Source organism: Gymnogyps californianus, chromosome 3, assembly GCF_018139145.2.
Source record: "Gymnogyps californianus isolate 813 chromosome 3, ASM1813914v2, whole genome shotgun sequence".
Classification (NCBI taxonomy): Eukaryota; Metazoa; Chordata; class Aves; order Accipitriformes; family Cathartidae; genus Gymnogyps; species Gymnogyps californianus.
The window spans coordinates 39,954,626-39,968,673 of NC_059473.1; the positions used below are offsets into that span (position 1 = coordinate 39,954,626).

At 41.4% G+C, this 14,048-nt stretch overlaps 1 protein-coding gene across 1 annotated transcript in view; it reads right to left on the reverse strand.

Moving 5' to 3' along the window:
• Window positions 1–1,154: 1,154 nt before the first annotated feature.
• Window positions 1,155–14,048, reverse strand: part of EFCAB2 (EF-hand calcium binding domain 2) — a 33,152-nt gene continuing 20,258 nt past the window's right edge. Inside the window, exons 3-7 of the mRNA XM_050894694.1 lie at window positions 10,658–10,730; window positions 5,831–5,910; window positions 2,926–2,968; window positions 2,759–2,825; window positions 1,155–1,752 (exon numbers count right to left, since the gene is read on the reverse strand). Of these exons, the coding sequence (XP_050750651.1) occupies window positions 1,637–1,752; window positions 2,759–2,825; window positions 2,926–2,968; window positions 5,831–5,910; window positions 10,658–10,730 (379 nt within the window). The 3' untranslated portion in view covers window positions 1,155–1,636. The remainder of the gene's footprint in view (window positions 1,753–2,758; window positions 2,826–2,925; window positions 2,969–5,830; window positions 5,911–10,657; window positions 10,731–14,048) is intronic.

Here is a 14,048-nt window from a genome sequence, read left to right on the forward strand (position 1 = left end):
TGCATTGCAGAGTCTTAGGACCAGTGCAACAGTGGTTCCCAGATGGAAACCCAGCTTAGAACTAGGCAAATGTTGTTTACCTGCATTAACTCTTTGTTGCCTTACTGTTTTAGAACATATCAGTGAAAGACAACTTGGGTTAGAGAAGTAAAAAGAGAATTAAAAAATGGTCTCTTTCAGATTGCTTCCATCACCACACTTACATCGTGCCAATCTCCTTTGTGAAGCATAGCAGCTCCCTTGCAGCTGTGTACGAAAAGAGCTCCTCTGAGCTTCCAGCTCAAGTGAAATAAATGGGCAGAGCAAAAGACCTGACATGAGGAACGCTGTGCTCTGTTCTCAGCTCTGCCACTAGAGAGGCATGACGGAGGTAAGGCATTCAATGCCTCTGTGTGTCAGTCTTCCCCGGATTTCATCAGCTGATGAAGTCTGTTGATGACACAGAGCTGGGATATGCAGTTAAGACAGAGGAGTGGTAGGACACTGTACAGAAGGAAACCAAACTTGATAGAGAGTAGAAAAACAGAAATGGGGTAGAAGGTGTGGAGCACAAAGTGCAAGATGGTGCCCTTGAGGACCAGACCACAGAATCTTCTCCTACAAGCTGAGACCTCATCAGTTGAGGGCAACTGCTGGTCACTTTTTAGAAGACGGTGTACAAGGCAGGAACTCGAAGGGAAAGAACTCGAACTCAAGTTAAAGGACAACAGTACAGTAACAGTCGAGAAAATGATTAAGCCAGAAATGAGAAGAGCAGTGAGGTCTGTGGTGGTCTTCTAGCAAGGATAGCTGAGACACGTATTCTACACTAATATCTTTCAGAAAATGGTGCTTTATCAGTCTATGAAAATCAAATTCCAGTCCTATGATCCTAAGTTTTGAACAGTTTAAGCTCCTGACTTTCAAACTGGTTATGAAAGGGGAACTGTTTATTGCCTATAGTAACAGAAATGTTCTCAAGGATTACTCTGTAAATTTGACTATGGCAATGGTTTGAGTGTTACCTGCGTGTTTAAAATGGATGCAAAATACCATGTGCCAGTGGATGAGTAACATAAAATGGAACTAACTGGTCCAGTTTAATTGCCTATGGTAAACAAAACACAAATATTTGACAAAAACTAGAAACTGTAGAACGTTTATTTGATCTATTTTATTATTTCAAAAGGAGTAACCTACCTGGTGCCTTATTAGTTAAACACAAACAGGGATTACATTTAAATACAAAAGCTTTATCTTAGTGGCATGCCTTCACAATTTTAGTCATCTTAAGGTACTCACTTACCTACTTATTACCCGCTTTCACAGGTCTCATTTTCCGTTAGTTTTTCAGAAGCAATTGTAAAGTCATTTCTTGACTCCATTAACATTATTTTTCCTGTTATTTTCAAACCAAATTCTATGATTTCTTTTCCAGACCTTACACAGTATTTCTGTCGAGAGCTCTTTTTCCAGGTGTGAATATATTTCAATATGTATACAGAACCCAAGGAAATAGAGCTACACAGATTTTATTTTAATTATAAGCACAAAGTCACAAGCTGAGCTTTGTTATACTTTAAAATACATATTTCAACTAACTGCCAAGCTACACTGCTGTTACCAAAAGGCATCTCAAACAGTAAAGGGGAAGATCTTAAGTTTCATCTACTATCATCATTGAAATGTAGTCTCTGTAGCGAACAGTGTTTGTTTCTGGATCTAGAGCAGTGGAGAGCATGTCCTCCATTTCTTCCTGAGTAAAGGGCTCACCTGAAAGACAGCAGAGAATAACACTTTGTCTTGATAAGTATTCTTTTCAGGGCTGGCAAATTACACCGCTTTTCCCTTGCAAGGATCTCCTTTCGGTCCTCACACAGGAGAAAAGGAGCAACACTAAGGATCCAATTCCTTCACTTTTGCCAATGTAAGTTCTGCACACCAAGCAAGCTGGTCTACGGGAAAGGAGACAGAGGGCCTGGATCTTCTGATCTCCTTCTAGTTCACAGACTCCAAAACAGCCTGTTCCTCTCTGCCACAGGGATTTCGAAACAACCATTTATGTCTAATGTGTACCTTAGAATTATTCTCTCTCATTTGGCTATCCTTGCACTTGTATTTACATCATGAAAGGCTTCTGGTTTTTCTCTTTTAGGAGCTTCAAAGCTGCTGATGGCCTACTTCGTCCCGCTTTGAGAACAAGGCTCCCACCTGAGGACAGGTCTTGTGCAAAGCCCGCACATCGTTTTGTACTTGAGGCAGGCAGGCATGAGTCAGCCATGCAAGAAAAGCAGGCTCTTCAAGGGATATTGAGGATTACATGATATACAACTTAAATCTGGTCTTTGAATCTCTTTGTTTGCGTACAGCAGTAGAATTAAGATCAAGATAATGTAGGAATGAATGAGCACTAAAACTACCTGAAACATCTGGAAATCTAAACTACAATTTTACAGGAGGACAGAAAAAGAGTCACAACCTTAGGAAGCACAGAGATGTGCACAGAATAATAAAATATCCACACAAGATTGAATTATGACTCTTAATAATAATAATCTCTATCTTATAATGTCTGCAAGCAGGCAGACAAATGTTCTTTCCCTGCATTATTCACCAGTGAAATGTTCTAGTCTGCAGCCACTCATCACGGCAACAGCATTGTTTGAAGACAATGTATCTACTCCCGCAAGTTTTGGCAGGCAGAGTGAGGACCTCAAGGTGCCATATATACATGTAATGTTTATTTACTTAAATACTGATATTACAAAAGTCATGTTACCTTCTTCAGTCAAATATTTGACCAGCTCCTCTTTAGTAATATATCCACATTTATTCTCATCCAAAGCCTTTAAAGAAAAAGAATAAAACTTGTAGTTTTAACTACATTTAATCAAGAATCAGCAACTTCTTTCCAGCAATTAGGTACTTGAATATTCAGTTACAGACCTCAAATGCATGTAGAAGAACATCTTCTGGAATAGGCCGGTAGCTGAAACCATTGAATCAGAAAAGTTAAGTCACTGTTTGCCAGGCTGATGTACTATTCTGAAAGAATAAAATATGAGTACTAAAGGAAAAGGAAAACTTATTTTCTATGACAATTTACTAAGTTTGTCTATCAAACATTTAATTCCAGCTTGACTTTTTGGAACTGTCCATATCTTTACCTCTTATATCTTTTATTGTACTCCTGTTTAATTTTCCTTGTGCTAAGGAGCCAGATGAATGGCTTCTGCATGTCTGGGCTGGCTGAGTGGGTTAGAAGGAATCAATTATAGCTGAATCATTCCACGTAGCCAATGCACTGAACAGAAGATGGCCAAACCAAGAAAACAAAGTTTTGTCCACGTACGCTGGTAGTTAGTGTGTCGGGTTTGTGTGGCAGGGTTTTGGTAGCAGGGGGGCTACAGGGGTGGCTCCTGTGAGAAGCTGCTAGAAGCTTCCCCTATGTCCATACATACAGCCAATGCCAGCCGGCTCCAAGATGGACCTGCCGCTGGCCAAGGCCGAGCCCATCAGCAACGGTGGTAGCGCCTCTGTGATAGCATATTTAAGAACGGGGAAAAGACTGCTAAAAGAGAAGAGGAGCTGCAGCGGAGAGAGGAGTGGGATGTGAGAGAAACAACCATGCAGACACCGAGGTCAGTGAAGAAGGAGAGGGAGGAGGTGCGCCGGAGCAGAGATTCCCCTGCAGCCTGTGGCGAGACGGCAGGCTGTCCCCCTGGGCCCATGGAGGTTAATGGTGGAGCAGAGATTCCCCTGCAGCCCGTGGAGGACCCCACGCCAGAGCAGGTGGCTGGGCCCAGAGAAGGCCGTGAGTCCGTGGGAAAGCCCGCGCTGGAGCAGTTCGTGGAGGACTGCAGCCCATGGAAAGGACTCGCGTTGCAGAAACTCATGGAGGGCTGACCCCTGTGAGAGGGACCCATGCTGGAGCAGGGGAAGAGTGTGAGGAGTCCTCCCCCCGAGGAGGAAGGAGCGGCAGAAACAGCCTGGGATGAACTGACCGAAACCCCCATTCCCGTCCCCCTGAGCCGCTGTGGGGGAGGAGGCAGAGGAACTGGGAGCAAAGCTGAGTCTGGGAAGAAGGGAGGGGTGGGGGGAAGGTGTGTTTTTAAGATATGGTTCTATTTCTCATTATACTACTCTGATTTGATTGGTAACAAAATTAAATTTATTTCTTTTTCCCCAAGTTGAGTCTGTTTTGCCTGTGACCATAACTGGTGAGTGATCCCTCCCTGGCCTTGTCTCGACTCACGAGCCTTTCGTTGTATTTTCTCTTCCCCATCCCACGGGGGGGGAGTGAGTGAGCGGCCACGTGGTGCTCTGTTGCCACCTGGGCCTAAACCACGACGCTAGGCAATAGGTCATCTAGTAGGACTCTGACAGTCTAATGAGCTGATGATGAGCAAAGGAGGCTGGCAGCTATAAAAGAAAAGGTGTGTCACTAACAATTTCAGAGAGACAGGAGAACTGGGCACGTGTGTGCACCTGATTTCAGAGCTGGAAAGGAAGCCCTGTGCAGCAATAGAGACCTTCCACATCCCAGCAGACTCTCACCAACCCCCAAGAATACTAAAGAGAAGATGTTGAAGCCAGGGAGGTTCTAACTGCTCGATTGTTTCGTCCAGACCCACCTCGCTTTTTTACTATCTAAAAATCAAATGTGCTAAGAAGAGGCCTTGTTTTTTGTGATCCAAATCTCATGTGCCCTTGGATAAGTGAACTATGGACATAGTGCCCCAAAAGGTAAAGTGGGTTGACAAGCCTGCAGTAGCCTGGGGAAAGTGTGTGGGTTTGTTGGCTTTTTGGGGGGCGGGGGGGGTGTATGTTTGTGTGGAGGGGGTGTGGAGGAGGAGAAGAGAGCCCAGAGCAACCAGGTATCATTTTATGAAAGGGTGAACATCAGTGTGGAGCCAGAAATGTGCCATGAAGGCCAGAGAAGGCAAAGGTGCAGGAACCTGGGAAGGCAATGCACCTGCGCCAGCACACCAGGACCCAAACGCTGCTGGCTGGTCCATGTCCAGGCACGGGCGCAAAGACTTTCAAACACAGCCCTGTTTGAAAGTAGACCCTGCTGCCTCTGGATGCTGCGAGACAGTTTTGAGAAATCCTATAGCTATTTCCTGTGTAGAACACCCTCCTACCAAAGGCCCTCTGTGTGCAAAATAACTTCTCGGTATCGGACAAGACTGAGTCTCCTAAAACCCTTGTCTACCAACTTTAAAAAGAAAGACAAATTCCCTGTAAGCAATCTTGCTTTTAGTGCAAAATATCAAAATAGCACAGGTTCCTGTGTACATGCAAAGATTTCTATGTACCTTTGAATAATGAACAGCGTTTTTGTTCTAGACTTTTAGATCGGCAGTCTTTCGGAGTGCTAGTTGTTTACATTCAGCTGTACCTGGCAGTCACTTTGAGACATGAATATGAAGCTGATTTATACAACTTCTTAAAAATACACTGTAACAGACTGTGCTTCTCAGTAACTGTAACTCATATGTTCAGAGAAAGTAATGGTTATGACCTTAATTTGCATATAAAATATTTCAGAGATGCACAAAACATGTTGAATAGCAAGTTAATTCTGATTCACATTAAAAATACAAAAGCTACACATTATCACAATTCATGATTATAAGCTGGTATTATTTATATCATCCGTACAACATAATTTTATGTAGACGAAGTAATTTCGAAACAAAATCTATCAAGCTAATGTAAACTGAGTTTAAATAACAAAAAAAATCTGTACTCCTTCCAGTTACATAAAATTACTGTAGATATATTTATTCAGAATCAACCCTGTCAACCTGGAATAAACTACAGACACAGAAAATCCACTTTCCATTACCTTCTGTCGAGTAGTACTTTTGTCATCACTGGAAGAAATTTTTCCAGATGAATGTATCCAGTCGGTTCTTCTTCTTCTACCTAAAAATAAAGCTTAAGTATGGCAGGTTATATGACTCATTAGCAAGCTAATACGAAAACCAGAAAATCGGGGTGGTTCCTGCATTAAAATTAAAGAGTTAGACTTTGAATATTTATATCAGGTTTTTAATATCACATGGCACCATAACACCTAAGTGAAATGCTTGTGATCAAATAGAAAGAAATTCGAGGAAGAAATAATATCCCAGGCAAAATACAGGCCTGCTATTATAGATGCTTTGAACAACTCAATATTGCCCTCTTGTGCTTAGAAACCATTCATGCAAAGGAACCGGATGCCTAGTAATTGATCTTATCTCCCACAATAACTCAGCAGAGGTTTAAACATTCAGACTGCATTCATACTAGTAAAGTCTAGCAGGACGTGGAACATTCCCAAGCAGTGTAACGTGACTACCCATTAGAGCAAACCATTAGCACGTTCCCTGGCATGATTTTGGCCTGTGCCACCTAACACTGCCCCCAGCAGTCACCAGGCCTGGCTAGGACCTTAGGGATTTTCCCCAGCAGGCTGCTTTGTGCAGCCACTCCGCATAAAACATTTACCAGGGTAGACATGAGCTGCTCTGTGCCAGCTGGCTTCAACACCCAGGGATGTTTCTGGGCATATTTAATGTGCTAGTTTGGACATAACCCCAGTCTAGTACACCTCAAGGATGGAATTTGTTGCGTCCACATGTTTCATAGCCAGAAAGAGTTGTCAGGGGAAGGACCAGAGAGGCAGGCAGACTGAGTCAGGGCAGTCTGAAACAGTCATAAGGCAGCCCACAAAATGCTACGCAAAGAAAAGCTTCCTTTTGCCTCCCAAATAAATTAACAGATTAGTCCCAAAACATTGGGGACTTCAAGTAGCATTCTCACTGCATTCCTATACTTCCACAGGAGATGAGCAACATGGTAAAAACTGCTCCCTATCATCGGGGTGCATCCTTTCCCTGAAAACTTCAAGTTTTACTCCCAAAAGGAGCCCTCTTAATGGAGCCAGCCTGTTCCCGTCTGTGTTGAAACTGGATGCATGCCTTGTGGTCTCACACAGCAGCAGCGACACCTTGCTAGGCTCTCCAAGACACAGCTCAGATTGAAAGAAGACTCAAATAGGCACTGATTTGAAATCTCCTAACTGAGCCAGGAAAAGACAGAGTAAGAAATCTTCTTCTTGGGAGCTGGGTCAGAGCTGGGGTGATGCCTGATACATCCAGTTGCTTAAATGGAGAGCTGCAACTGCTGCTGCATGCTCTTTTCCAGTGCTCTTGAAGGGTTTCAGTTGCTAAAAGTAGGCAGCCACCACCTCTTGCCGCTTTAGAGTGGAAATTGGCTTGAAAAAGCACTTTTTCCCTTCTGTTTGGTGAGCTTAGCGGAAGGGATCTTTAGCAAGGAAATGAAGCTGTTGCATGCTTCATGCTAAATCAAATGGTACCTTTTACCATTACAGAATCATTCGTTTTACTGCTTGCTTGATTGAAAAGATGTAACAAAATACCTGGCAAAACTTAACTTCTTTCCAGTGACATAACAGTTAGCCAATACACTCAATTATTCCACGCATCACAAATATCAAGATGTAAAAGTACACAGGATGTTTTAGGGAACATCTGCGCTTCAACTAGTATTAGGTCAGAAGTCTACAGAGACAGAAAAAGAAATATGGTGGCTATTTATCAGAAATAGATAGATGTGTCTTATACTAAGCAGAACAACCAAAAGCAAGGACCCAAAACATCCATAAAGATGGTAAGTTATATAAACCATGTTTAAGAGCCAAAAAACATTAGATCTGCTCATCCAAACAGCTGAAGGTCATCCTAATTTTCATACCAGAAGAACTCACCTGCAATGATCACTTCAGAGCTCAACATAACAAATACCTGTCAAAGTGTCAGCCCTCACTGACAAATATCATCCAGATTTGTCTCTTTTTGTTGGTGTGCTATTTGTATTTTGCTTTCAGAAAGCAGCCTGTGGAAGAAGCGTGTCCTTCCTGACAATGGACCTAGTTCTGGGAGGTGATGAACAACCTCAGCTTCCTCTGACCTGGAAAGAACAGCTTCCATTTCAGTGGCTTTACAGGCCCAGCAATATCTTGAACTGTTAAAATTAATCCTATTTCTAACATTGGATAGATACGTGAATAAATCTAGTACATTAACCTCACCTAAGTCAGTAAGTATTCAGATTTGCAGGTATATGTATCCTCTTATTCTTCTTCATGCTCACTCCTGTTCTACACCTCATCTCCCATTGATGTTTTCCTTTTTCTGTAATTCCTTCTCTTTTCACAGTGACTGTGACAATAACAGTATTTGCTTGTTCAGACTCTGTGAGTTTTGCTCTATTTCTTTCCTTTGGGTACATCCACAGCTCCCGTAACAACTGTATTGTAGCACCCCATTATGTTTTGTATCTCTACTCTCACAGCCATACTATTATTGTCCACATAACATTTTGGGACTTGAGTCACAAAGAAACAAAACCATCTTCCAGAGTTATCCAGGAGATCTGTGGCAGAGCAGTGCACAGAACCTGGGATTTCAAACTCCAGGCATTGTAGTAACCCTCGGATTAGCTTTCACCATCTCTAGGCTTATCATTTGATCTTAACTTTGTAAGTAGGTCTAAAGATATGGTATTAAGTACAGCATTTAGCATAAGGCAATATAGGAAAAAGTATATGATAACTTTCAGAGATAAAATAATTATATGAATGCTGATTTGGCAGATATGAATAATTTGAGGGCAACATATGCTAGTTTAGCTACAATAAGGCTAATAGGAAGATGAGATGACTGAGAGACACAAGTAATGAGAAACAGAAATGAATCACAGCTTACAATGGGCAAAAATACTGGAGAAATAGCTTGGTACAAACCGGCCAACAGAGACAATTTTTACTTTATCTAGATTAAGATAAAATGGTATTACCATAGTCAATGATAATGGTATCTTATATAAATTAAGATATATTCATGATTAACATAATATATCAAGGGTTCTACAAGAAGACAGTGTTCTTCTGGTACTAAACCTATGCCAAGGTTTCATTTACAGGCACCGTGAAACCTTCTTTGAGATTTAACTTCCAGTTTAGTGTTCTTTAAGGTTAACCATTACTCTTGAATGTATTCTTTCTTCTTGAAGTATTTGTACTTTAATTTAATGTCCTTATAATCAGCAATTGCATACATGTTATACTGTTGTATCTCAAGAATCTTCCACCTCATAGCTGCATTGAGTTGTACTTTGGTATGTATTACTTATCTCAAATTTTCAGTAATGCTGAAAATCGGAAAAAAAAAAAAATAGAAAATCCAATCTCTTTGGGCGGGGGAGGCAGGCCTTAAACTCTCCTGGTTCCCCTGGACTGGGGGGGCGGTGCTGGTCAAAGCATCCCCTTCCTTTTCTCAATTCTGTATCTTGAGTCAGTTGCACTGTTCATTTGCTGCAAACAAAAATCTCTGTAGGCCACTAAAAATATCATCTATATTAAGCACCATAATTTCTCTTTCCATTTTGTCTTGTTTGTCAGTGGGAGCTGGGACAATCTGGTACTGAGAGCACAGAACCAGAGCAGACAGATTGCAGTATCATGTTAAAAGATCTTTCTCCTCTGATGGTTCTTTGCACTTCCTCATCTGAAGCAGCTGTGTGATTTTCACAAGACTTAGCACAAGATTTCTCACACTGAATTCTGATCTACAAGAGACCAGACAAGCCTACTGAGGAGAGACTACTACTGCAAACATCCAAATTTTTGTTAGGGACAGGAAGAAAAGAGTAAGAGAGATCAATTCCCAGTATCCTGACCTATACATGAAACAGACAAAAATCCTTCCCCCACCTCTCAGCCCCAGCATCTTCCATTCCTTAAGGCAGCATACCAGTTTGCAAAAAGAATGTGAAGTCTTTTTCCCACTTCTTTGTCCCATTTATTAACCATACCCTGCCAAGGCACCAGCACACCATCCTTTCTATTACAAGCATGAGGTAAGGAGACAAAAATTAGTGTAGGAAAAAACTGTGGAGAAATGTGATTGAAGTTCCTTACCCCTGCGTATCACTGGGAGAATGGGAGGACCGCTAGGTCTTGTGAGGTTTTATGTCTGAATTCTGACTTACAGGCTTAAGTAATCAAGTAAGAAAAGATTACTTCCCTATAACTGAGAAATCTCAAGACTAGGAGAGACCTCATGAAGGACAGAAAGTTGAGAAGTCTGGCTATAAGACAGCAATAACAGGACCCAGTGAAAAAAAATAGCAGGTCTTCCCTCTGTGTATTTTTGGAATTTGATGTATAATTTTAACACCTGCTCAAGAACTAATTTTTATTACTTAATCATCCAGTGTGTGTCCATGGCATGTCCAGAAGAGTGAGATGGTTAGGGTTTGGATATCCTAATCTGACTGAAGTTTAGGACATTCTTTTTCATCAGCCAAAACTAATTTTTCCTCCATTTTCTATAAATGCCGCTCCACCTTGGCACAGTGTCACAGTGACCTTCTGGGGTAAAAGAGAGTCAAAGACTCCTAATTTTAACCCATCAATGTTGTTACCTCACCAGCCTAAAGGCTTGCTTCAGGGCAACCTGAGAGACTGCCTGCCTGCCTGAATCACTTCCATGACACTTCCGACCTCTGGGAAAAGAGCTTAGGTTTCCCACACAGCAAGGCAGAAGGGCCAAACTGGTGCAAGTTTAAGACTGAAAAAAATACAAAAGATCTAAACATTTACCTTTGCAAGCAGCTCATGTAGTTCTGCCTCAGTTGGGAAGCAACCCAGTGACCTGACAATTGAACCAATCTCTCTGAAAGAAAGAAAGAACATCTTTGTCAGTAAATCTGTAATACAAGAGTGTCTGTGGAGAATCCAGATACCAATTCAGAGCTTGTGTATAGGAGTGTGCATGTACAAGCACACAAACACGCACAAGCATATGTATGTGGACTTTTAAGATGATGCCTCAGTAAGCAATGTCTATTTTTACAGACATTAAATATTCTGAGCTTTTTGGAAGAGTATAATTGTTCTTGTGACCTTCCCCCAAAATTCTTCTTTACCATTGTGTTGCAGTGTACTGTGTGCAGGTTACTTTTCAACTGCTGTCCTCTAATTGTTAAGTTCAGTAAAGTCTACATTTATAAAGTTAATAAAATACTTGGAAACCTACTGAGATGAAAGGTAACAAATAAAATATTTATTTACATTGAATGCTATAAAGAAACAAATTCTAACTGCGCTAAAGAACAATTACAAAAGGTCAGGAAGGAGGCAGCCCTGCTATGTCCCTGCTGTGCTCTGAAAGAGTCAAACAGACCAACACAGTGGCTTATCACCACCCTGTTTATGCTGCAAAATATATTCATAGCTTGCATTTACTGCTGGTGCAGTTGTTCTGAGGCTCTAAATAAAATTCTGACCAAACTGGCAATGCCTCAAAAAAGTTTAAGAAGAACAACATTACAGACTAGAAACAAAAGTACTGTAAAGCTGTAAAAAAGAGTACTAATGAGACTTACAGTATGATTGAAAACAAAATAACAGAAGCATCGATATTGCTTGTGATTTTCAGTCCAATTCTACAACACAGAACTTCAACCACATTTGAATAAGTATCCACAGTGCTGGTGGTTTCCATGATTCAAACCTCTGTGGTTTCTTCATCTTCACCAGTACATTTGGTGGAAAAATTAGGTTGCCTAATAAAAATGGTAGATACAAGAAGCAATGACCTTTGTAAAATTATCTTATAACAGTAAGGCCCCAAATGTGGCACATGAAGCACATGTAAAATTATATGGGTCAGTCCTTGGCCTCCTCAGACAGGTCCCGAGGATCTCCCATTCTGACTGAAAACACGTGAGAGGCACTACAATAGACAAAAGAGAGGAAAAGGCTGGCTGCACAAAAATAATTACAAAACAAAACCCAATCCCACACATACAGTCGTTATGAAACGAAGCCATCTGCTCAAATGACTCAGTGAAACCTTGCCCCCCATGGAAGTTTGGCCATTGGCCTCAATGAGCTCAGACATTTAGTCCTATTTTTATAATCCTTGTCCATGCATCCTATTTCTAGTATGGATACACTGTATTTGATGCTCTCACTCCTGCACTCCCTCGTCTTTTCCAGCTAAAAGACACTTGTAAATATTCTCTGCCTCCCCCAGAGAAACACCCAACTCAAACCATGCGTCCCTGCTGTCCCACACTATTTCTGCTCTTACAGACTGCCAGAGATGGGAACGTTGCCATCATCTCCTGCCTCACCTCACACTCAGCAAAACTGCGATGTGACTAAGGTAAGCCAGGCCCTGAAAGAGTTTGCAAAATCTGGCATTGCTGGCTGCTGTTTCTGAAAGTCTATGCCTGTGCCAGCATGAGAATGTTGTTTGAAGCATCTGTGGTCAAAAAAGTCATGTCACACTTGGTAACAACATGGAGTTTAAAGGACCCAGATAGGAAATTGCATTTTCCTCCCAGCCGCTTCCTCTCACTTAGTTCAGCAGCGGCAGTTTCTGCTGTGTAGTTTCTAGCATACAAAAATGATGGTTAAAATGAGTTTATGTTCATACAGGTTTTGTAACACAGATGCAACAAAATTTTGGGCCATAGTTTTCACCCTACATATAACACTTTCAATGACAAGATTTGCAAAATCACGAAAGCCCTTGACTCAGGGTGTGGTGTAAGCAGCATGAAACAATACCCTCTTCCTCATGCTTCATTTCTTACTAACTTGTATTTGCATTAGAAGTCATGCAATACCAATGCTGGCCTGTCAAGCCAGGGTAATTTTCCATATTCTTCACAGGAATCTGATTTTTCAGGCAATAACATTCATACGTCTACAATTGTGGCTAAGAATTGTGCTGTACTGCCACCTTCTGATACAAGATAATCAGCCATTAATAATTCCATTATTGTGATACAGCCCTGCAATATGAACCTAGGAATAATTAGACAATAAATTGTTGTTCATTGTCAGTAACTGTACTATGATAAAAATTAATGTGAAATTGTGCATTTACTATGTTAAATAGACTTCTGAATGTCCCCTCTCACATGTTATGACTTACTTTCTGAATGAATAAATTTTTAAAAAGTCTATTTGTATCATTTCAATGTTGTAACATTTTCTCAAGCTCTATATCCATTAGATAATAGAGTGAGGAGTGCAGCAAATTTTACAGCTATTTAGCCAGGACTGCAGATGTAAATGACAAACAAATAAGCAACGAGTATGTCATGGTGCAGTGAGGGCTAGGGGCTCCCCAGGGCTGGGAGGGCGGTAGTGGCAGGGGTTCCCCATGGGGAGTGGCAGGGCAGGGCCGGGCAGCCAGGGCCCGTCCCACCACCCAGCCAGGAGCAGGGCAGCCGGGGGGCACCAGGGCAGCCCCAGCCAGGAGCAGCTGGGGGGCACCAGGGCAGCCCCAGCCCCGGGCATCAGGCATCTCCCTGGGGATGGGCCAAGAGATTTAAGTGAGCACTCCTCCCGAAGAGCCCTATGGGCAAGGGAACAGCAATTGTACCGAGTGTGGAGACGTACCCTGAAATTCTCCCTACCTAGTATAACTAAAAAATCATTTCACTTCCATGAAAAACCCATAATTTCTTAAATTTAGAGGCACTACTAAGCATGCATTGCTAAAAACATCACATAAATATTTTGCACCTCTCTCGCCTCTGTTTTATAACATAGAAAAGATGTTTGGAACATTTAAAGATGTTTTCCAATTTGGCTTTGTAAGGAATGTCTAATGACAACAATTTCACCAGTTCTCACACTCCTTTGTAGTGTTTATAGTCAATAATTGATTTGTCATTAAAAGCTCTGGTGATATTCTCGTGAAAATGGTAATTGGAAGTATGAAAATTACTTCAGTAAACTTTAATGACAACAGCTTATAACAACTTCAGAACCTGCTCAGTGAGACATAAACATGTGTTTTATGTATTTTACAATAAAAGCCATATTGTTATGTGTATGGATGTTTATGTTAAAATGAAGTTAAAGTAGCGCTGTCAAATATTCGAACTTAAAAAATACCAGAATTAAGATTATTTAGGAATTTTTAAATTTGACTTCCTTTAGCTCTGTATCTTGTAGCCAGTTATGCCCT